Raw genomic sequence first — 24,545 nt, forward strand, 5'->3', positions numbered from 1 at the left:
CACTGATACACAGTGGAAAGCAGAGGGTGGAGAGGGAGGAAAAAAAAAAAAAAAAGACCGCTAAACGCTCCACACAATGCTCCTACTTCCCGCCACACTGATAAATAAGCGATACCGCCCAAAGCACGAGGTATTCCACGCATGCGCCAGTATACTACAACCACTGACCAATACGCTGCAGTCGCTCCTAGTTGTTTACTTTGTTAAACTTCGTTTAACCTCATTAAACAACATCGTCGCTCTTTGGAGGTTGGGTGCCCGAAACATCCTGGAGCTTCCACTATTGGCAGCCAGCTCCAAGATGGAGACTGCACCGATGGCTGGCAAAACCTGACAACCCAGCCATGAGCCCCCACGCCCAGCCGGAGGACCTCCGAGCCTAGATGGCTCGGAGAGAGGGGCTCATGGCCCCTTAGCAAGAGCCCCGAATCGCCCACATCCGACGGCACCCAACAACCAAAGAACTGCTCATGACCACGCTAACAGACTAGACCACTGCAATGTGCTAACCGCAAACTGCCAGGACAACCCAGAAACTACAACCAGACACGAGGGATCCATGCACATGTGGACAACAGCAGACCGCCGAAGGCACAGGTTAACCAATGCTAGCTGAAAGGCATGCACAGGTGCAGCTACATGAACGAACACAGTGAAATGCAAGGGAATGCAGACTCCTGACCGACGCCTCATAAAACACTGCTGGCATGAAGGAACACTTATATAAGCGTATGGCATGTGTGCATCACAATTCGTACAATGCTACAACGCGCAGGAGGGATCCTCATGCAGGTGGATCCCAAAGGACTGCCGACTGCACAGGTAACCAACCTAAGCTCAAGGCATGCACTGGCACAGGTGCACGACAGAACACAGCAAAAGCATGGGAAGGCAGACCTACACTGATGCACAGGTGCCATTGCCTCACAAGACACTGCTAGCAAGGAAGGAAAGTAGACATGCATATGAACTGGTGCGTGTACATAACAAGTCTGCAGACCCTACGGGAGACAAATAAGCTACACGAAAAAAGGGGTCCACACCCATGTGGACATCGAAAGACCGCCAACTGCCCAGGCCTATGAATGCGGGCTGTAAGCATGCACTGGCTCAGCGGTATGAACGAACACGGCAGAATGAAAGGGAACCCAGACCCCTGATGAATGCACCAGCGCACGTGTGCACAAAACACTGCGGACATAAGGAATGCTGACATAGTGGATACACTGGCACGTGTGCATAAAAATTGCACAGACTCTACGGGAAACACAAATGTACAACAAACACGGGGGATCCACGTGCAGGTGGACAACAGAAGACCCCAGACTGCACAGGTCTACCAAAGTGAGCTAAAAGCATGCACAGGCACCGGTGCACAAACAAACATAGAAGAAAATACAAAGACCCCGGACTGAGGCACTGGCTCAAGGGCCTAGCGAAACCCCGCTGGCCGGAATGAAAAGGAGACATAAAACGTATGGTCTGGCGTGTGTGCAGAAAGTTCCGCGGACCCTCCAGGGAACACAAACACCACAACATACATGAGGGATCCACGTACAGGTGGACAACAGAAGATCCCCCCCAACCGCACAGGCCTACCAATGTGAGCAGACAGCATGCACAGGTGCAGGGCACAAACAAACACAGGAAAATGCACAGGAAAGCAGACCCCTGACTGATGCACTAGCACACGCGCCTAGCAAAAACCCTGCTGGCATGGAGGAAGTAGACACGCGCGTGTGCACGGGCATGCGTGCATACAAATCCCGCAGACCCTCCAGGGAACACAGACACTACAACAAACAGGAAGCACCCATGCACCTGGGGATAACAGAAGACCGCCGACAGCACTGGCACAGCTACACGAATGAACATAGCAAAATGCAAGGGAAAGCAGACCCCTGACAGATGCACTGGCACCAGTGCTTCATGAAACACCACTAGCCTGAAGGAATGCCGACGAGGCGTACGCATAGACGTGTGCATAACAAGTCCCTCAAGACTCTCAAGGGAACACAAGCGCTCTTGTTGTTAACCCCGTTTAACAACAGTTGACGCAAGTGGAGAACAGGTGCCCAGAACTAACGTGCCGTAGGCCAGCAACCCAACCCCTAACAACTGGCATGTAAAATGAGCTGACAAGACTGCAACCCTGCAAGACTACACCAAACCCCAACTGCCAAGCTACATATATCAGTTATATGTATATATATGTATGTATATATATATATAATGCAATCCCAAACAACCAGCAACTAACCGCTCCGCTAACCACAGAGTGACATACCACCGTGGCGCCTGCGAGATGTGTAGACCGCTGACCGTTAACCTAGCAACTGGAGCTCCTGACTGCTCACCCTGCAGATAGGGGTGTAATGGGGCAGAAGTGGACTGGGGAAACAACACACACTAGACAAGAATGCTAAGAATACAGCGCAACGCTACCAACGCTGAGAATGCAATGCAATGCAACGCTAAGACGCCATGCAATGATAACAACGCTAAGAATACAACGCTACACAATGCAACGCTGAGACTACAAAGCGACGCAATGCGAAGACCCAATGCAACCCTAAACAATGTAAGAATACCACGCCACGCAATAACAACAACCAACTTTATTATACGAGGGTGAGTACCTAACGCTGATAAACTTGTGGGGCTCCCACAATCGAAAAAAAAAAAAAAAACAAGGCAATACAAAAAAAAAAAGGAGTATAACACCCCGCAATACAAAAAAAAAAGGAATACAACACCACGCAATAACAACAACCAACGCCACCTCACGAGGGTGAGCACCTAACAGCTAAGACTGATAAACTTGTGGGGCTCCCACAATCACAAAAAAAAAACAAGGCACTACAAAAAAAAAAAAAAAGGGAGTATAACACCCCGCAATACAGAAAAAAAAAAAAAAGGAATACAACACCACGCAATAACAACAACCAACGCCACCTCACGAGGGTGAGCACCTAACAGCTAAGACTGATAAACTTGTGGGGCTCCCACAATCACAAAAAAAAAAACAAGGCAATACAAAAAAAAAGGAGTATAACACCCCGCAATACAAAAAAAAAGGAATACAACACCACGCAATAACAACAACCAACGCCACCTCACGAGGGTGAGCACCTAACAGCTAAGGCTGATAACCTAGTGGCCCTCCTACAATTAAATATAAATATATCTAAAACAGTCCAAAAGGTATAATGTAATAATATACAAATAAGTATAGAAAAATTATATCTCTTGGAAGGGAATTCCAAAATCTAGTAGTTGATACTGAAAAAGAACGCCCTCCCTCTGTTTCCCTCTTAAAACATGGACAAACTAAATTAAATCCCCAAGTCTGCTTTCCCTACTATGTACATCGGTATTTCTTGTAATAAACTATTCATATAAGAAGGGCTATCCCCACGCTAAACCACGCTGAGAATACAACGCAATGCTAAGAATACAACGCCACGCAATGCAACGCTAAAAAACGCTGAAAATACCAACGCAATGCAACTCTGAGGTGGAACGCAACGCAAAACATCAATGCAAAGAACTACAACGCTTGCTCCTCGTAAACTAAGTAATTATATTAAACTACATAAATTACATAAAAGTGTACAAAACAAGTCCACGCAACATGCTAGCAAATGAACAGAGAAAAATACACGCTAGGGCCACGGGTCAATAGCCCATTCGGCTTCGCCTCATTGGCTATTGACCCGTAGCCCTTGCGGGCTACGGGTCTAATTGTTAAATAGACACCTGAAAATTTCATTTGGCTTTAACGGGATTCGAACCCATGACCTCTGCGATGCCAGCAACGCTCTACCGACTGAGCTATAAAGCCACACACGGTTGGGAGCAGGTCAATAGACCATTTTCGAATTCTCACGGCTGGACTGGATCTAGCATGAAATGGAGGCTAATGCGGACAAAGCTTTTCAAATGCAAATAAATTTGCCCGCATTAGCCTCCATTTCGTGCTAGATCCAGTCCAACCGTTAGAATACGAAACTGGCCTATTTGTTGGGGGTCATGATTGGAAGAACCACTAGAACCTGAACCTGTTCATGCTTTCCTTGTTTTCTGCTTGAAATAAATAAACCCTGACATTCTTGTGATGAACCTTGAACACGTTTCCGCGGTCCACCTCATCAGCCTTCAAAAAAAAAAAAAAAAAGGACAACAGCAATGGAGTTGTAATTAACTTGAACACAAGAACACAGCTAGGTAAGGCTGGACAGAGCAAATTGAGGCTAATTCGTCGGGATAAAACAAAAAAACAGATTGACGTATCACATCAGAAATCCATTTAAAAGCTGCATTCAACACGTGCATGTTTAAACCAGTATGGTTCCTCGTTCCTCTCAATCAAATTTCTTGGAAACGTTCGCGCCATGGTTGGCGAAATATTGGGACAATATGTATACCGTGCACTCAACACTCTAAGAACACGCGTAACTTTAAACCAGTCTAGTTACTCGTTTCTGTCGATGAAATTTTCGCCGTGGTTGGTACCAACAAGTTTGCTTTTGCTTCTATCATTAACTCATCAAGTGAATCTACGATCCTCGCAGTCATGAAAGCAATTTTTCCAATTGCGTAAAGAAGTCTGAAAAATCATATCAGGACTTCAACGGGGTTTGAACCCGTGACCTCGCGATACCGGTGCGACGCTCTAACCAACTCAGCTATGAAGCCACTGACGTTGGGAGCTGGTCATTGTGGGTTCTAAATTGCAGAAATTGCGTTCATAACTGCGAGGATCAGAGTTTCCCTTGATTTCATATCCGCAGTTCATATATGATCCATTTCATATATCATTTCATCGTTGATCATTAACTCAGTCGTGTAATTATAGTTGAGTCGGTGTTGGTTCACCGTTGAATATCCTCTATTCGTTTCAAAACATGCCGTTTTCAGCTGTCTCACCAGAGAAGGTTTGTCTACGAAGTGTCCCGGGAGGGGCAAGTTTAACTCTGCCTTGATATCCTGTGGAAAAAAGGAAAAAAAAGTTATTTGTACGACCCCTTTCGGAATCTCGACGAATCATCCTTTTCCCGTCTTATTTTTCAGGGCCCTTTTAAGGGACGGGAGGGTGTAAGCGGAGTATGGAGAAATATGAAAGTCTTTTCATAAAAATACAAAGAAAATGAGAATTTTCTAGGTGCATTGTAAAGGATGTGGCTTGGACCAGTGACACCTGCCTAGAATACTGAATTTTGCACCAACCATGGCCATAATACGTGTAGCAAAAAAGGGTTTCCTTGGAAAATAGGAGAAAGGACTCATAATAACGGGTGAAAATTGGAAAAAAACAAGAACGTGACACCATGAGAAAGATGCAAATCTTCCACAGGAGAAAGGCGGTGGGTGACAACCTAAGAAAAGGGAATGAGTGATGTGTGACAAGCCAAACGAAAGGGGCTTGAGAAAGTGTTGCGTGACGAGCCGAAAATGAAGTTGCGCGACAAGCCAAAAACAAGAAAATAATGGTCAGCGTTGCGGTCCAAATAGACCAATTTCGATATATTAAAATTCAGTCCAAAACAAAACACATCATCTCGAGGCTCTGGGGAATAAATATAAGGATTTGTATTAGTTTATTCCCCAGAGCCTCGAGATGATGCCTTTTGTTTTGGACTGAATTTTAATATATCGAAATTGGTCTATTAAACGTTAGCATTGCGTGACAGAGGAATCCGAAGCAAATGAAAAAATGCGTTGCTGATGCACAAGACAATCAGATTGAGATATTGATTCAAGCCTCAATGAAAGAGCTGTTACTAATGTTATCTTTTTTACCTTTTTCGCCTTGTAACGAAACAGAACAAAGTCACTGGAAAGCACAAACCACCTTTTCTGCCAAGTCTTGTCACCTTTCATTTTGAAACTCAAGTATCCACTGTGCCAAATCCGCTTGTCACTATCAATTTTTAAAACGCTTTTTCCCTTGACGACAGCTTCTTTGGCCTTTTCTTCAGTCGAACCCTTGACGAGAATCCTGTGGCAAACCTCGCAGACTTTCTCCAATTTACCGTTTTTATACTCCAGGGCGGCTTTGTAGCCGGAACAATTTCCACACACCACCCTCCCACAGGCACGACAGTGATGCCGCCGACGGAACCTTGTAAACATGACGTCACACAGCATGCACATGCTCACTGCTTCATCTCGGACCCAGGTCGGCGCTTTCTTACCCAGGTCCCCCTCCTTTAAGACCTCGATGTTAAGCGCTCTTCTGTAGCTCTCACGTTTACTTGCAAGTTCATCAACGGTCTCTTGGAGTTTGTTGACGAAGGTCTCTCTTGCCTCAGCATTCGGCGCCGTAAAATCCATCACTCTTTGTTTGCTGATAATCCGAAAAGCATTTTCTACCTCAAGGTCTTCATCTTCTGTTTTAACCTCCATCCCATACAAATCCATTTCTACTTTGACCTTGTACTTGTTTGACCCCGGAAACTTGGCGCAGCAAAGAAGAACGTCATTAAACTGCAAGGCAAAAAACTGACCAATCAGAACTGGCGAAAAAACGTGATCAGCCAATTAGAATGGAGTTACATCAGGCAGCAGGTGCAAAAGGCGGGAAAACTTTATATTACTCCACCAATACAACGTTTTCCCCGCCTCTAGTTGCGTTATGTTCCAGTTCGCGTGAGATTATGATGTACCATTTAAATAACATTTCCTATGTAAATGTATTCCAGAGCGAGTGCGATTCGTACCAACACATCATTTACTACAAAATTTAATTTATTTATACACAAATTATCAAGCGCTGTTATCCCATTAGACCAAACACTCGAAGCAGATCTTATAGGGCCGGTGTTACAATCTTATTGAAGTTACTGGTTCAATTCAGGCCATGAAGCACGCACGCACGCACTCACGCACGCACTCACGCACGCACTCACGCACGAACTCAGCCACTCATAGGACTACATGCTGTCCAATTTGGAAAGAATTGGATAAGAAAAATTCTGAGGACTACCAAATTAGACGAGTCGGCAGGCAGAGTCCAATTTGGCAGTCCTCAGAATTTTATTAATCCAACTATTTCCACATTGGACAAGCATGTAGTCCTATTACCTAATAATTATGCGGCTTCCAAAAATCTGAGAGAAACCAGTGTCCTGGCGAGCGAAATGTTCACTTCCGGGTGTTTGTCCATGGCTCAACAACGTCGCGTACTTAAGCTCCCTAATAGCTGCAAACTGATTGGCCAATACTCGGTTCTTTTATTTACCTTGACATTTGATTGGTTGATGGAAAGTACCCAGATTTTTCTCAAATTGGACAGTTTGTTTAAAGCTGAAGGTAAACGTTCCAGCAAAAACTATTCAATTTATTTTAAATTTGGACATTTGGCAAAAATTAATAAAAAATAGATCTGTTGGCAATAATGGGTTTTGATGCAGCATGAACGAGATGGAATAATCAGAAAATACTCTCGATACCATTAAGTTATCTTCCGAATTGGAGTTTTTTTTTTGTGGACGTTGCTTTGAGGTTCTTTTGTATTAAAACTTCCCATTTCGTTTGACCAAGTAATTAATGGAACGCTTGCTGCTTTCTTACCAGCATCAGTGTTCTTTCTTGATGACTGTCTGATGTCCTTGCAGCAACCTTCTTGAATTCTCCCTCCATCACGAATTCCTATGTGAAACAAGGAAACCAGCAATTTAGTCATTAAAAACGACGCAAAACTCGTCATGACAGTTGCACGAAAGCGCAAGTGATTAAATACCATAAAAACATAAAAGAGTGAATACCTTGAGGTATCGTAACAACCAAAACCTTTCAAATGAGCCAATAACAATGATGATTCTAATATCTACGACAGTGGCAGTGAGGTTCGTGCCACTAAATCAACGCCATTTACTGCACACGCCTTTTGAAGTTTTGAATACAGAATTCTCTCCTATTATCTGCAATTTTTCAACGGAAAATAACAATTTCTTGTTGCATGGAGAATGTGAGCAAAAACAGCGAATCCTTATTTCCTTATTAGTTGCAGTACAGTTTCCGCCATTTATCTCCCGAATTGTTCAGCAAGTTTGATGAAGTTAATTCAACTAGAATAGTGACGAACAAGGTTAGAAAACGTAATGGAAATTTAAACTGAATTCTGATTGACGCCGCTGTTTTTAAAGTGCACCTAACCCCAAAATATTTTTTTCGCTAAAATAAATCTTTGCACCTGTTCGAAACGCATTGCGGCCATTTTTTCCTTTTTCTAACAAATCCTGCCATTTTATAGGCTTCGAAAGTTGCGAAAATCCAAGCATCTTTTGTTCACGACCGAGTCAGAAGGGGAGTGGGTCTATTCCTGCTTTGACGTCACATACTGATTTACATTGCATTAACTCTTTGTAAAAATGCATGCAAAGTAGATTGTGACGTCAAATCAGGAATAGACCCACTCCCCTTCTGACTCGGTCGTGAACAAAAGATGCTGGGATTTTCGAAACTTTCGAAGCCTATAAAATGGCAGGATTTGTTAGAAAAAGGAAAAAATGCCCTCAATGCGTTTCGAACAGGTGCAAAGATTTATTTTAGCGAGAAAAATATTTTGGGGTTAGGTGCACTTTAAGGAGACGACGGCAAAGAGAGAACTAAGTGGAAACAAATCCGTTTGCACGAGTCACAACTGGTTTTGCTTTCAAGAAAGCTACTCACTCGACTCGCTGTGATAAGGGGATAGTCAACACCTATTCTATCCTGAATTTCTAAGAGTATCTTGAATCGTTCCTGACAAAAAAAAGGGAAAGAAAGTTAAAAGTGGAAATTTGTTATAATAAACAGTCTAATAAACATCATAATACACACAGTAGAGCCCACAGATCGGCGGAGCACTTTGTCGATTCAGAACATAGATAACGGGTCTACAAGGAGCCCTTTGCAGCTGGCGATCACATGGTACAAAAACGGTAGAGCAAATTACGCACTGGGACATCTAAAACAAAGAAAATTTAAATTAAGTTGCTTTGTTTTTGAAGTTCCAGTGCGCAATTTGCTCTCCAGTATAGCGGCTTTTGTACCATGTGATCGCCATCTGCAAAGGGCTCATCGGGGACAAAACCCTTAGGAAAAATTCCGGCGTGGACACCACTGGACATGCACTCAACATCAAAGTTTATTGGTGCTCCCTTCTTCCCCATACCAATGTTGATAATGTTGTACAAAACACTGTGCAAGCCTTTGGCCGTTTCTAAAACAACATTAGGGAGCTTAAGCAACGACAACGGCGACGGCAACGAGAACGTCATCTCAAAATATACATTCGCGTTATTTTAATCGCTTCGTGACTATTTCAACGTTTTTAATATGACAGGGGTGTGGTAGTTCCTCAAAGATGACACTGGTAGGAACGGCGGGTAATTTAGGGGAGGAAATAAAAGTTTATCCTCAAGTGCTGACGTTGTTCATAAAACCTCAAATCTGGCTATTTCACGTTGTAGTTTTGCTGACGACGGCAAAGAAATGGACAAAAGTGAAAAACGCACGTGCAGGGCGTGCAAAGCTATTGTTTTTGCCTACTAAATATGCAAATTTGTGACGTTCTCGTTGCCGTCGCCGGTGTTGTTGCTTAAGCTCCCTATTAAATTATTAAATTAGAAGGGGGGGGGGGGGGGATCCCGGCGTGCACACCACTGGACATGCACTCAACATCAAAGTTTATTGGTGCTCCCTTCTTCCCCATACCAATGTTGATAATGTGGTACAAAACACTGTGCAAGCCTTTGGCCGTTTCTAAACCAACATTAAATTAGAGGGGGGTGGGGTGGGGGGGGAGAAAGTATGGAGAAGTTAATCTTTTATGACACAGACAAATTAGGGAATGACTATTTTATACTGGTGTGTCACATTTTCCCAACGAGTTTTGTCCAAGACTGTAGCTTTCCATGAGGTGCAGTAGCTATTTCCCAACGTTGGAGAGAGACAAAAAGATTTACAGATTTACATGCAGAATGGTCTGAATTACCGTCTTTTTCATGCTGTCATTCGCACGTTGCGCCGCCTTGGCAATGATATCCAAAGCGTCTGAAGAAAAAGAAAAGAGGTATTTACCGAAGAGAGCAACCTCTGTGAATAAGCGCTTCGTGAGTACCGTTGAAATTGATAACTCATCGAGTCCATTACCCAAGAGTATGAATCTGGTATCAAGTTTGTCCACATCAGCGTCAGAAAAGCGTCTATTTTTAAACCAAGTTTTGCGAGAAAATAAGCAACAGACCAAATCAGCTACCTCAGTGTTGAAACATCGTACCCCGGGGAAAAGATGTGGAAGAGGAAACGAAATTTCAACTCCCATACTATGGTTTGTCATTGATATTTTCTCCGCTCCTTGTTCGTCCGCCTGGTCATGACAGAAGCCACGAAGTGTCCTACATACTGTACCTGAGGTATTCTTTAAGTCCAGCGAATCCTCTGGAAGTTTTGAAAGGTAATCTACAACGAAACCGCAGCGGTTAGGTTCTGAAACCGTATTCTCGCATGCAACACAGAAACAACCTGCTAGAAGAGTCGTAACAAAATTAGAACCACATCTCGAGAGAGCTTGTGGACGACTTACTTTTAACAAATGTTTTCGGAAGATTCAAATCGAAAATTTGGTGAATTTTTTTAAGGCTTTCTTTTTTTCCTGAATATCCGAATTATCGCCGGATTGATGACATTCCTTTTCGGTGTGCCACAGGGGCGCAATCCCTTTGGGCAAAAGGTCTCTTACATTTAATGCGAGGAAGACTGGAATACGATTTGTTTACCAACAAGAGGCAAGCTCCCCACAGCAACTACTTTTGAAGTTTTCTTCATTAACCACGATAACGGTTTCGCTTATAGAATAGCTTCAGTATGTAACTTACACGCATTCTCATTGACAACCCAGAATTTCAGGAATTAACACCGGGATTTCGACCCAAATGGATTGCTCCCCATAGATACAATTTCAATGTTTATGACTACTAGACAATGTAATACAAAAGAACCTTTTAAAAGAAGCTGGTATCTGGGAACTCTCTGTACAGGTTCCAACATGTGATGTTGAAGAGTCAGATTTTCACACTCCTTGCTTTTCTATAAAAGGAAAGGAACTTTATTTAAATAAAGCGCCTGGTCTTCTGGCGATGGAACGCTAATTGGGGACACCGGAAACTAAAATCGACAAATCAACCGAAGGCAAATCAAATGTTAGTTTTTGTAGACAGGGGAATACCGGAGAATCCGGAGAAAAACCTCTCGGTGCAGAGTGGAGAACCAACAAATTCAACCCACATATGACGCCGAGTCTGGGAATCGAACCCGGGCCACTTTCATGGGAGGCGAGTGCTCTCACCACTGCGCCATCCCTGCACCCCAATAAAAATAATGATTTTCTTTCTTTTTAAACCTTTGTTAGTTCTCCTGCTTGTCAGAGTTTTCCTTGATTCTCCTCACTAGTGAGAACGAAAGGAAACTTCTGCACGGATCTCCTCGAAGTCGCCCAGAACTTTGGATTAATAGTTAAACTCTTAACCGGCTTAACACCCGCTATAACCAGTTTAAATTTAAACACCTGCTCAATGGCGGAAGAGAGGAAGTGACGTAGTACTGATGTCACGACGTGTGTAGTACTGATATCACGACGTGCATGCGTGACAGAGCATCGAGGAGAAGTTTCCAAAACGCTTCCCGCTAGAGCGGGTAATCAAGGAAACCTCTTCAAAGCGGGACAGAATCTTATAAATTGCCCTTGGCAATTAGCTACAGCTACGTAAATGGTCAAAACTCTTCGGTGTAATAACAAAATTACTAAATTACTAATACACCTTATTCATAAATGGCGGACAATTTATAATTCTTTTCTCCAAGTGCAAATTAGCCTACCACGTATCGATACCATACAGTGAATTGATTGTTGCTCTAAAATGAGGCTTTTGTACATTTGTACATTAGCAAAAGAGTAATGAAACAGCTGCCATTTATGAATAAGGTCTATGATCTTGTACTTTGATGTAGCTCTAAAATGAAATTGCTAAGAAATTTTCTCTGCAGGTACCGGAAAGCATTTTATTTTAGGTCACTTGGGATTAGTCTTTATTTCGAGTTGTTTTGTTTTCTGTGTTTTGTTTCTTTTGTTTCACGTAATCTCTGCTCCGGTACTTGCGGAAGAAACCCTAACCCTAACCCTCAACCCAGACTCTCTCCTCCAGATAAACTACATTTGGTGACCATGGAGCATGCGTGTGTTCTACAATTGTTGAACAGAGTGTTCAAATAACTTCAACATTTTCGAGAACAAAGGAAAAGTTGAATCGATGTTGAATGAAAATTAAAACCAATTTCAACTTGATTTAACTCGCTTTCAACAAGCTTCAACGTTTTTGCACTTTCAACAATGTTGGACGACTTGCTTAAACGCACCATATTTTAAGCAAAGGTTGAAACCGTTGAAACGAGCCTTATGACGTAATTCAAGATGGCGCTGAAAAAGCAGACGAACGAAAAAACGAAAATCTGCTCAAGCCCACTCTATGCACAGGATACCCAAGATTAGAAAGTGCGTGATCCAACTGTCGAACGCAAAATATAGTTAATCATGCTTTACTAGTGCTAATGAGTTGACATTTGACATAGAAAAGAGAACAAGCAAATATGGACCACAGCAAACCAATATCACCGCCAGATGAGTTCAGTTTCATTAAGACGAATGTGATCACCTTGACTGACCTGGATTTCCTCAATGATGGCTGTCATAGTGGCTGATTTTTTCATCCAGGTTGATAATGTTTCTGTCGCTTTATCGAAGTTCCCTACGTAGTGCGTATACATCTGTAAAGACATAGATATAGTGTGGTTACTCACCAAGTTTGTTTGATTTTGTAAGGTATGAAAACAATGTCTTTGTCAGCAACTCTACCTATTTGCTGCTTTGCATACTTAGTCATTTACTGGGATAAATATTGAACCAGTGGGTAGCATTACTTCAGCAGGGATGGTGCAGTGGTGAGAGCAATTAGCCCTCACCAATGTGACCTGGGTCTAATTTCCAGACTTAACGTCACATGCACGCATGCGCCCATGCGGGTGAAGTTTGTCGGTTTCCTATTGTGCACCCATAGGTCTTTCTTTGGATAGTCAAGTTGTCTCCTCTCTTAAAAAAAAACAACAACCTATGATTTGAAATGAGTTGATTTAATTTGATCTCCGTGCAGTGTCGCCATTTAGTGTAGACTGCAAAACAGTCGTTTTCTTCCCTTTTCGGAAGACGCAAACACTGGTCACTGACTACACTAAAATAAAGTTCATTATCATCATCATCATCATCATCATCATTATTATTATTATTATTGTCACCCTAATGCTGATTCGTATAGGGACCTAGAACTCCAACATATATACCACAATCACTAGAACGAGAATAAGCGCCCATATTCGAGGAGGGTTTTGGACATTGAACAAGGAGCTTTCACACCCCTTAATTTCACGTCAACGGGCGGTATGGGAAAGGAGTGCTTGCGGATCAGACTGGCACAGCAGATCTCCATCAAGAAAGGAGAAGATTATATCAAAACAAACTCCTGCATAAGAGCAACGTGTTTATTCGCTTTATTAAGATACGCACTAATCTTCCTTAGAGCATCAAGAGCCAGAAGAAAAGCTTTTTGTGACTTTAAGGTCTCAGTAAAGGTAAATTTGGGCATGTCGCTCAATTTTTTTGTTTTTTTCAAATCTTGAATCGGTGGGCTGTGAAGTACATTTCCCCCCAAAAAACTGAAAAGTTAATTTTACAACCGCTAAAATCGCTTTTCTTTGTTTCCCGCCACAATCTGCGCGCGAAAAATGATTGACGTATTGTCAATCACACGTGAAAGGATTGGGTGTGAACTGACTGCCTTCACGCACGACCTGCTACCTGAGCACGTGCCCGAACGCTAATTGGCTCAGCATAATTGGCTTTCAAGTAGGGGGCGGGATTGTTCAGCAGACCGTGAACTGCACGCGAAATCTTCAAGCTCGATTTTCTTGGGGTTTCTGTGACGCCAAAAATTACAACTCCTCGGACTTCCTGTCCCGACGGGTTTTAAGATATCGCTCCCAAAGTTTCAGTTCTAATAGATGTTTCTACTACCCCAAATACCGTGTGAGTAATTTTTCGTTTGTCTTTGGAGACTGATTTTACGGCACTTTTTCTGCCCAACTTAAGTGTGAGAGGAGAGTTTCGACTTAGGTGCGTGATATTTCCTTCACTTCTTTACATATCAAAAATTCCTCACACGGTATTTGAGAGCATTCATCTGTGAATAAGATGAAACGAAGTGCGGTTATTTTTGCAATAAAAGGGGAAGGGGCAGGAGCTTCTGCAGGAGACTGACGGTCGTTCAGAGTTGGAAGCCTCAAAACTAAAAGGCAATATTAAATACCAAAAAACTAAAACTGTATTCAAATAATTCAATCTATTAGCTTTAATATAGTTAATGACCCTATACAAAAAAAATATCGGCGCGATAATTTCATTTTTCCGCGGACAGTTCATTTTTCCTTTACCGAGACCTTAAGAACATTGATATTGACACTGAAATCTAAGGAGGAGCCATTAGTATAACATTTCAGAATAATTTATTGCCGTCACCTTGTAAATACAAACGTTTTACGTAATATTTTTTTAAAAGTATACTTCCCATTCTCTATTTGATGCTATAAAGATGAAGTGATTTTTTAAAGTATATTTCTACATATTTATACAGATTATAATAAATATTATTATCTTTATAAATATATTATTGTGAATATCATTTCTAGCATTTTAGTCGATCATATATTGTAAATTTAAGATTGTTTAAGAATTTGTTAATAAGTTACCCATTCTTTTTAAATATTATCATTATTATTATTATTATTATTATCCTTTAACTTTATGCCGATTTACAACTTAATAGCTGAGCCCATTCCTTGGGCCTAGGGCTAAAATGAGGTAGAAGTCTATCTTACTTGATGGACAGTGTCTTTATTAGGATGCGAGCTGTTCCTAGCAGTGCAATCTTCAAATTATTATTATTATTATTATTATTATTATTATTATTATTATTAATTATTATTATTATTATTATCATCTAGAGATCAAGTTTTATACATTTTTTTTTGCACATACTGTACCGTTCACTTCACATGGTTGACACATTATTAGCATGCTAAATAACCAAGTTTGTAATAATAATTGATGAAATTACAGTAAATGGGGATTTAAACAGGAAGTGTATTGCTTGGAACTTGCATTTTCGACATTGTTTTGCCATAGCTTAACCTGCAATGAGAAACTGGCAATGCAATGGGAATAGTTGTGATGCAATTTGCTACAAGAAATGGAAACAAGAGAAAAGATTCAGTTGATGTCTGGGCCAGTTGGCTTTCCTTACCTTTAAGAATGGAGCAAGTCCTTTAAGAATGTCTCCAATTTGGTTGTTGGTGGCCCTAGTATATGAATAAAAAAATAATTTTAAGAACATAAGAGGCAGTGTTATCCAATTTGCTTCAAAGTCAATATATTATTATTAGAGAACATCTTGATATAACCAGCAATCTAACAAATTATTTCAGGAAAACTTGTTGTTATGAAACAAGTGGCTAAGGTTGAATTGTCACTTTAAAAAGATAAGGTGGCTCACGTTTCGAGAGTGAGCCCTTCGTCAATTCGATTTGATGAAGTGGTGATGGTTGAAATGTCAGCCATTTTATCTTTTCATGGGCACAATTCAACCTATATTGAGTTGTTTGATAAAACCGTTCTCTCAATGATCGATGCAGCACCAAAGTTTCATTAGAAACTGCATACAATACAAGACATACATTTACTTAACTGACCACTCCCCATAGGGGCTTTTCAGGACCACTGAAATACAATGAACGAAACAACAGAACAAAACAATAACAACAACTGTTAAGAATCCCAACTGGCTGGAGGCAAACCAGTTGGCTATTTACAAGTGCAGTCGAGAAGTTGAACCACGGACTACCAGAAGTAAGGATCAAATTCAACAAGTGGTCAGGATGGGTCTTGAACCCGGGATCTCTGGATCTCAAGGGAATCGCCCTGACCACAAAGCCACACTGCCTAGCACTAACCACTTAATTCATTTAAAATAAATTTCAGGCTTTGGTTTTCCACCTAGTGTACAAAATTAATGATGTGACAAAACATACCATTCCTCCATCCTCCCTTCCAGCTTTGGCAAAAGGAAATCTCTGTGAAGCTGATGAATAGCTTGGATGTTGGAGAAAATATCATTGAGAGCCTCTACTGGCACACTGCCTTGAGCACAACACTCGGCATTTAACCGTGAATAAAAAACCTGGCAACAGCAAAAACAACAATAATAAATTCTTTGCAATAATAGCACCACTGCTAAGAGTTACAACTCTTAAACATAGTTTTTGACTTGTGGTGCTGCTCTTAAAGAGTCATAGTGTGCAAGATTTCAATTTTTCAAAGAACGCAAAAGATTTCAATTATTTCAGATAAACCGGCTTGGGGATGTTAATTTTCAATTCTCTGGAAGAGCAGCCCTGGCACAGTGGGGAGAGCAATTGATTAATCAACTCATTTGGCCAAGGATCCAACCTTGGAGTTGATACCACTTACAATGTACGTGCTACAGTAAGTTAGATAGGTTTGTTGGTTCTCCACTCTACTCCACTCTTCTCGGAGAGGTGACAAGGTACTCTAGTGTTCCCCTCTCACAAACCTACAATTTTAAATTTGATTTTGATATGCTTTTAAATACTCACCTGTTGTTTTCCTCACAGAGCACTCTTTGGTCAGATATTTATTCATAATACTGAGACTTAATCAAGTGCAGGGGCTTCATTAGAAGCAGGTCTCCAGCAGTATACTGCCATCTACAGCTGTATGTTGTCAGAAACTTGCCTCTCACCCTTTTAAAAGACAAGAGTGATCTCCGCTCATATTGATTAGACCAGAAATCTACTTCAGAAGTTATTGAAGAAGCCCCTGCAAGTGATTATAATAATAATAATAATAATAATAATATTAATAATAATAATAATAATAATAATAATAATAATAATTCCAAACAAATCCCGGGTAACATCAAAATTAGTGAACTACAGAAGATTGCACTGCTAGGAACATCTCGCATCCTAACAAAGACACTCTCTATCAAGTAGGATAGACTTCTACCTCATTTTAGCCACCCAAGGAATGGGCTCGGCTATTGTGTTGTAAATCGGGATGAAGTTAAAGGAGATAGAATAATAATAATAATAATCACAATAATACTAATAACAATAATAATACTAATAACAATAATAATCATGATAAAAGAGTGTAACGTTTCAGCAACATCTTGGCGCCATTGTCAAGGTAAACTAAAATAAATATGCGATTTCAAGAGTTCAGAGTCATTAATTTGCATACGTTAGACAGACCTTAGCACGAATTGAGTCTGATTGTACATTTAAACACAGTCCTAATTGTTTAATGAGTAACATCTCGTTAACGAGACAATCACACAAGTAAACAATTACAACCGTGTTTAAGTGTACATACAATCTGACTCAATTCACGCTAAGGTCTTTGTCTAACTTATGCAAATTAATGACTCTGAACTCTTAGTTACTCTTGAAATCCCACATTTATTTTAGTTTCCCTAGAGGAGCAGGGATGGCACAGTCGGTTAGTGCGCGGCCTTGGTGCAAGAGGTCCTGAGTTCGATTCCCGGATCTTGCATCCTTGTTTCGACTCCTTTCCTTTCCGTGTAGCTAAGTAGCTTTAAATACCCGTAAAACGGAGCACTGATGGAGAGGGGGGAGTAAAATGAGCGCACCGTCGACCTCAGGTTTGTCAATTGAATTACTGTTACGAGTTATCGACGTTAAATAAGGTTTACTTTACTTTACTTTACTTTACTTTACAAATAATTATGGCGCCAAGATGTCGGCGAAACAATATAACTTTGCTAACCTGGTCTAAAAGATGTAGCCTCCCAACGTACCTGTTGACATAATTAAGACGTTAATAGCTAATATATTATTATGGCACCTATGCCCAAAAATGAAAGTACACTGTAATTACATGCACACCAATTTTTTTCCTACAAGTGGCCTCAGCGGTTAAGCGTGCGCATTTGCTATCGATTTCCAACAATAACACTATACGATTTTGAGAACTTTCAAAACACCACTAGTACTCATGCCCATAAATCACGAAATGACATACATATGATTTCCTATACTCATCTAAATATCATTGGAGCAAATCTTGTTTCTTACGCTCTTTCTGTGGTGAGAATCTCAGAGGCAATGTTGTAAAGCTTTCTTGAAACAGCATCTGGAAATTCCTGTCAGAAGATGGAGCAAATAAAATACTATGCTACGTGTAATTAATAAAGAGTAGGAATCCAGTGCAATAAGAGCATTACATGTACGACATTTGTACAATGTAGGATAGAAGGTCTTTCAAGGATTGCTCCATTCCAAAAATAGGACGTCCATGATATCGATGTATAGAATGATCTAAAGAAACTACATGTAGACGCATATCTGGATGATCGTGGGCTTTCCTGATGTCTTGGATCGTCAAATTATCTCTTATTTAAGTTAGAGTGTTGGAATGATTCTTGTCATGTTCACTCATAATATAATTAATTTATGTTCGCTCATAAAGTGATCTGTCATAAAGTTTGCGGACTGGTCAACCTGTTCCGAAAATGCTTGACCTCCTTTAGGGTACTCATGGGTCTACTGCGAACGGTGTGTGCATTAATTTTGGAAGTGGTTTGAGCATATTAGACACCACACTTGTACACGTTTGCTTTCAATGACACCATTTTCATTCAATGCCACATGTGCATGTTGGCTTAAACTTCGCATATGTGCAATAAAAGAGGAACCAGCCATTGTACCAACCATGCCAGTTGGTTGACTTAGCACATGTGCTTTACAAGCATGAGTGTAATAATTTGTGACTGAATGCGAAAGAAGAGACAAAGCTGAAATTTAATCCTTGGCATTTCCCCTAGAAAGCCTGAGTAAAAAACAAATGATCTCATCTACAATAATTGGAGTGTTACTGGCTAATCAATCCACCTCTACGGACGCGATAAAACCATAAAATTTTAATTCTGTATTCAAAGTACGATATGACTTGTTTACTAATTGGCTGCAAATATGGAAGCAATTAAATATATTGTTTTGATAAATATTAAAAAAGTAGTAAGATCTACTTAAGTGTTCTCCATTAAAACAAATAATGTAGTGTACTAGGGTAGACATAGAAATTCTCAAAAGACACAGTTTACAATAAAATCCTAAATTTATAGCGATTTTGTTAAATCCTCTCTTCCTTGAAGACTACAAAAATGAATCATAACAAACAAAAAAGAGTACAAATATCCAACAATATTGCTCTTGTACTCAGTTTCCTCTAGTGCCTTTGACCAAAACATTTCTAACTTTACGAATTCTCCCAAGGAAATAAATCATAAAAATCTTTGACTCAATGGATGTGTGAAGAGTCAACCCTTACTGAATTTTCCCTGGTTTCATGCATTTTTTTTAAAGTGCTTGACAGGGGTACATGTTCACTATTTTGTATGAATGCAAACATTAACTCTCTAACACAATATATGTTTTAATTTTCTTTGCCATTGTCTGATAACTCACACACTCTGGAACAAAAGTAAACTTAGCCAAAAATGCAGTTTCAAAAAACCAACTGAAGATATTATATAGCTACTGATATTCCATTTAGTACAACAGCTACAAGATAATGTAATTTGGGTACATGTTATCAACTACTATTTCCTTAGAATAATTATCATCCCAGCAAAATTCAAAGTGTCATAGTGTAGGTTATACTGAGTCAATGTTAAAACGATAACATTATTATTTTTGAAAGGTGCATATAAAATAATGTACTGCTACCCGATAACATTTAAATCACTTATTCTGTCAAAATGGAAAGAGCTTTTAATCAATTTATTCATACAGTTGAAATAATAATAACAATCCATTAAATACTGCTGACACAAATCATGCACTTTTTCCCAAAAGAAAAACTTTCTTGTCACGCACATGCTGTGATAAGATTTGTGCTCCACAAATCTGTGAAACATAAATTAAATTTCCAGCTACAGTGTACATACAAGTTGGTTTTGAATTTTAGCTAAGTGTAAGAAACACTCTTGACAAAAAACTACAGTTACATTGCATAAAGCTGTAAGCTTTAAAACGTGGTCTAGAATTTTTAAGTATGGTAATGAATCACTGTACAGGTGTAGTACTGTTTCACTTTCCGAATATGAGCTTACAGAAGATGATCATAATACAGTGTCATGCATACATGTGCACACACATAAGGGATCTGGTCAGATTACGGAACAGACAGCTATATTTACAGTGTATCACAAAAATAAATCAGCTATTGTGAGTGACAGTGCTGTACATAAAAGTAACACTTGAGACATCAAATCATACAGTTATGTAATTAAACAAGATGTCCATGATTTCTTAATTAAATTTTAAAGAAAACATCACTACAGTGTATTAAATATCTCGGAGAACACTGTTCTCTCCAGCTCGTTACCTAACTTACATGTATTTAACAATAAATTATTATTCCATGAGCGTTCGTTGGAAATGAGATGGTAAATAGCCAACAAGGCATAGCGCAGAGTTGGCTACATGTATACACCAGTCTCATATCCAACAAGCGTGAATGGAATAATAATTATTATTAAATTCTAAACCTCGGATAATGCATTTCGCGTGCTCTGATTGGTTCACTCAATCTCGGTTATCAGCTCATATACCTTGGTTTGACCTTATATGGTAAATGATTGCGTTAAGCGTTGCTAAACTAAAAATGTTTTCGCCGGAATGCGAAATTACTCTTTAAATAAAGCCAAAGAGGAGAAAATAAACTTTTTTTGTGGAAAGTTTGGATCAATTCCGACGTTTAGAAGTACGTGAAAAGGATAGAAATGTTTTTGTGATGAGCCTGCATCTGTCTGACAACAAGGTATTACACAAAATCGCATCAGTTGTCATCAAGTTTTTTTCGATTTCGCTCAGATTTGCTCACTTTTTCCGCTCGTATTTCGTACTTCCAAATTTTTGGAGTTGAAGGAATTTAATAAAACAATTATTCCATTCGCGCATGTTGGATATGAGAGTGGTTATAGCCAACTCGGCGCTACGCGCCTTGTTGGCTATTTACCATCTCATATCCAACGCGCGCTTATGGAATAATTGTTAATTATTTATTTAATTTTTTAAACGCAAAATGTTTGGAAGTATGAAATACGAACGAAACAACTGAGAAAATCCAAGTGAAATCCAAAAAATCTTGATGAAGATGCTATGTTGTGTAATACCTTGTACTCAGACAGACGCAGGCTCATTACAAACAGATTTCTTGCCTTTTTGTGTACTTCTAACATGGCATCTGACAGGATGCGGCGATGCGGATCCGCATAATTTCCTAAAATCTGCATCCTCCGCATAATTCCGATATTTTTCCCATAAAACTGATGCAGAAGAAATGCCTGATATTAAGTGATAAAGCAGCTGCTTACCATCCTCATAAACACAAAAGCCAAGAGATTGACTACTTTGAAACGCTTATTTTCCTGAACATTGAAGAAAACACGCCATTTCGTTCGCAAGATGAACGTTCGTAAGCAGTTTCTACGCATTTTTCAGCAATGAGCCTGGACTCTAGTTAAACTGTTTTCACAACATATCCTAGGGTCAACGTTTTAAAAAAGATGCAGCAAGGTATGAAAATTTAGCCGCAAGTTATAGTAGCAAATTAAATTGGAGCCCGCAATATGTATGTGTAAAAAACTGCTGAAAATGGTGAACGATAGAGGGAATGGATCGCGGTTCAACCCCATCACAATTTTGCTCCATATCTCCAAATTGAAACAAAATTCATGACGAGAGACAAAATATTTTTTTATCGCTTTATTTATTTTAGCAAAAATTTTGGCAAAATACCGATTACTAAGTCCTTTTATTTTAACGGTGAAAGCTGGTCGCAAATTGGCGATATCGCAAAGGGAAAAAAATCAGTCGTAAATGTGACTGTATTATTGGTCACAATTTCGAGTCCTGATTTACCATAAGCATGTAAATACATTGGACAGGCCTAATTATTAGTTCTATAAAATGTTTAAATTTCCGCACAATCTGGTGTAATTTCCGCATAATCAACGCATGTTTACGCATAATATGGCCAAATACATTGTATTTCCACATAATCTTTAATTTTTTTCTGCATCCTATCAGAAGCCCTGTTCTAAACATCGGAATTGATCCAGACTTTCCACAAAAGGTTTCTTTTGCTTTATTCAGAGAGAAATTTTGCTTTCCGGCAAAAAAAAAAAATTGCTTAGCAAACACTTAGTGCAATCAATAGGCTAGTTTCGAATTGTGCAGCAACAAAAGAACAGAGTCGAGGTTCAGGGGAATAATTTGCCTTTTCCTTTGTTTTGAACAATACAATATGTTAATTATTCCCCTGAACCTCGACACTGTTCTTTTGTTGCTGCACAATGCGAAACTAGCCTATTGCCATATAAGGTCAAACTAAGGTATATGAGCTGATAACCAAGATTGAATGAGCCAATCAGAGCACGAGAAATGCATTAACCGAGGGTGAAAAGTTAATATATAAATGTCAGTTACACTTAACACGATTTTGCATTTTGTCAACGTGGAAGTTGCTGAAAAAAAACACAGCGATGTCCACAGTACATGTAATTTTATTTGAGTATCATTTACAATAAACAAAAAAATCGTATGAACTTCCTGATGCATTCCGTGATTTATAGTCACTCAATCATGGTGTTTTAAAAGTTCTCAAATTGCATGAGGCCATTAACATCACTCGTGCCCATAAATCACGAAATGCACTCACATTAATTCATACATTTTCCTAGACATAAACTGGGCAATTTCCTTGTGACTACATATACATGTATGCACAATTTAATGAAGTGTTCAAGTGCATGACAAAAAACATTAAAGAATGCAAACAATCTAAGGAGTGAGGAAGTGCTCGCTCCAAAAATGAAAGGAACATATAAAAATAACTTGTGACTTACCATTGTTTCAGCATCATTTGAACTTTCGTGGCTAGACCTCGAATCACATTTTAAACCATTCAACTCTTCTCCTTGATCCTCGTCATCTTCAAAATCTGAACCCCAGACATTATCATCTTGATCATCATCATCATCATCATCATCATCATCATCATAACCAATATCAACACTGTAATTACTATCATTTCCATATGAAGAACCACTGTTACATTCTCTTGTTTGTTTGCTTTGTACAAAATCATCTTTTTTCTCTAGTTGAACAGGTTCTCCCACTTCCCCCATCTCTTTCTTTGGTGAACTCAAACCCTGTGACAAACGATTTCCTCCCGGAGACATGGGGCATGATTTCTCTGGACCGCAATTGAGAGGCTCCCGTCTGGGGGCTCGCGGGGGAGGACGTGATGGAGGTGTGCTTGTTTCGTTAACTGTCTGTTCACACATAGTCTCACTGGTGACCTTCACTTCCTTCAGCTGTGAATTTGATTGCTTTGCTGAAGAGTCAAGAATATTAATCCCTTTCTCAAGTTGTTTAAATTCTGGAACAATCTTCCTTGTTCTTTTATCAACCCCATTGTCATTCAGTCTCTTTAAAGGATACACAGAATCATCTTCTTCATTCTCAATGGGTTCCAAAGATGAATCAATAACATGCAAAACCTTTTCAAGCTTTTCCTGAACATTTGTTCTCTCTTTGTTGCCTGTACTTGAAGATGCAGCTTGGTTTACTTTGTGCAACGGATTAAAGTATTCACTTCCAGCATTTACAAAATTATCACGTTCTAGGGACTCAAACCGTTTCTTCAAATCACTGACTCTTAATATTGATTCCTTGTTGTTGTTTCCATTACAAGGATCAAAAAAGACAGGTCTTGGAGACTCTTTATCCATTCTGTCCACAGAGGCAAAGCTAAGTTCTGGCTTGCTTTGTGACCTATCCTTGCCTTTAAACAATCCTTTGGCATTTAATATCACAAGCTCAGGATTACATCTAGAAATATCAGGATCTGACATCACTCTGGATCGTGCACAAATACTGGCTTTTGATTTCTCTTTCTGATAAGCCACAGGTTGACCATCTTGGCTTCGTGCCCGTGAAGGATTGGTTTCCTGTCTGACCTTACGAAATTGCTGAGCTCTTAGCCTAGCAATGTCACAACGATGTTTCCTATCAGCAGATGTTCCAGACATTTTCAATAATAAACACAGAAATAAATTACCACAACAAGGCTTAAAACGTGAGGAGGGCAAGAAGCACGTTCACATGATGAAACTTCATTTTAATCACAAGAATACCATGGAATCCTTTCCTTTAATTCTGCTAGATTAGAAGCTGATTGTGGTTGGTACCTGAAAGAGTGGATTCAAGAGAAAATATTCAACTCCTGATGTCAGAAAAATAGGTAGGGATTACAAAGCTTTTTGTATAATTATGTATACAAT

At 39.8% G+C, this 24,545-nt stretch overlaps 1 protein-coding gene and 1 non-coding gene across 2 annotated transcripts in view; both read right to left on the reverse strand.

The window, feature by feature from the left end:
- Nucleotides 1-24,306, reverse strand: part of LOC138011243 (FYVE, RhoGEF and PH domain-containing protein 4-like) — a 28,017-nt gene extending 3,711 nt beyond the window's left edge. Inside the window, exons 1-14 of the mRNA XM_068858195.1 lie at nt 23,106-24,306; nt 18,268-18,335; nt 17,960-17,990; nt 16,180-16,328; nt 15,396-15,450; nt 12,709-12,810; nt 10,989-11,076; nt 10,399-10,449; nt 9,983-10,041; nt 8,677-8,748; nt 7,576-7,653; nt 5,803-6,489; nt 4,930-4,989; nt 4,062-4,156 (exon numbers count right to left, since the gene is read on the reverse strand). Coding sequence (XP_068714296.1) covers nt 4,062-4,156; nt 4,930-4,989; nt 5,803-6,489; nt 7,576-7,653; nt 8,677-8,748; nt 9,983-10,041; nt 10,399-10,449; nt 10,989-11,076; nt 12,709-12,810; nt 15,396-15,450; nt 16,180-16,328; nt 17,960-17,990; nt 18,268-18,335; nt 23,106-24,293 — 2,783 coding nt within the window. The 5' untranslated portion in view covers nt 24,294-24,306. The remainder of the gene's footprint in view (nt 1-4,061; nt 4,157-4,929; nt 4,990-5,802; nt 6,490-7,575; nt 7,654-8,676; nt 8,749-9,982; nt 10,042-10,398; nt 10,450-10,988; nt 11,077-12,708; nt 12,811-15,395; nt 15,451-16,179; nt 16,329-17,959; nt 17,991-18,267; nt 18,336-23,105) is intronic.
- Nucleotides 3,774-3,844, reverse strand: Trnaa-ggc (transfer RNA alanine (anticodon GGC)). Its single transcript has one exon. It is a non-coding gene; the product is annotated as a tRNA-Ala (tRNA).
- Nucleotides 24,307-24,545: the final 239 nt, after the last annotated feature.

The sequence above is a fragment of the Montipora foliosa genome, chromosome 7, assembly GCF_036669935.1.
Source record: "Montipora foliosa isolate CH-2021 chromosome 7, ASM3666993v2, whole genome shotgun sequence".
Taxonomy (NCBI): Eukaryota; Metazoa; Cnidaria; class Anthozoa; order Scleractinia; family Acroporidae; genus Montipora; species Montipora foliosa.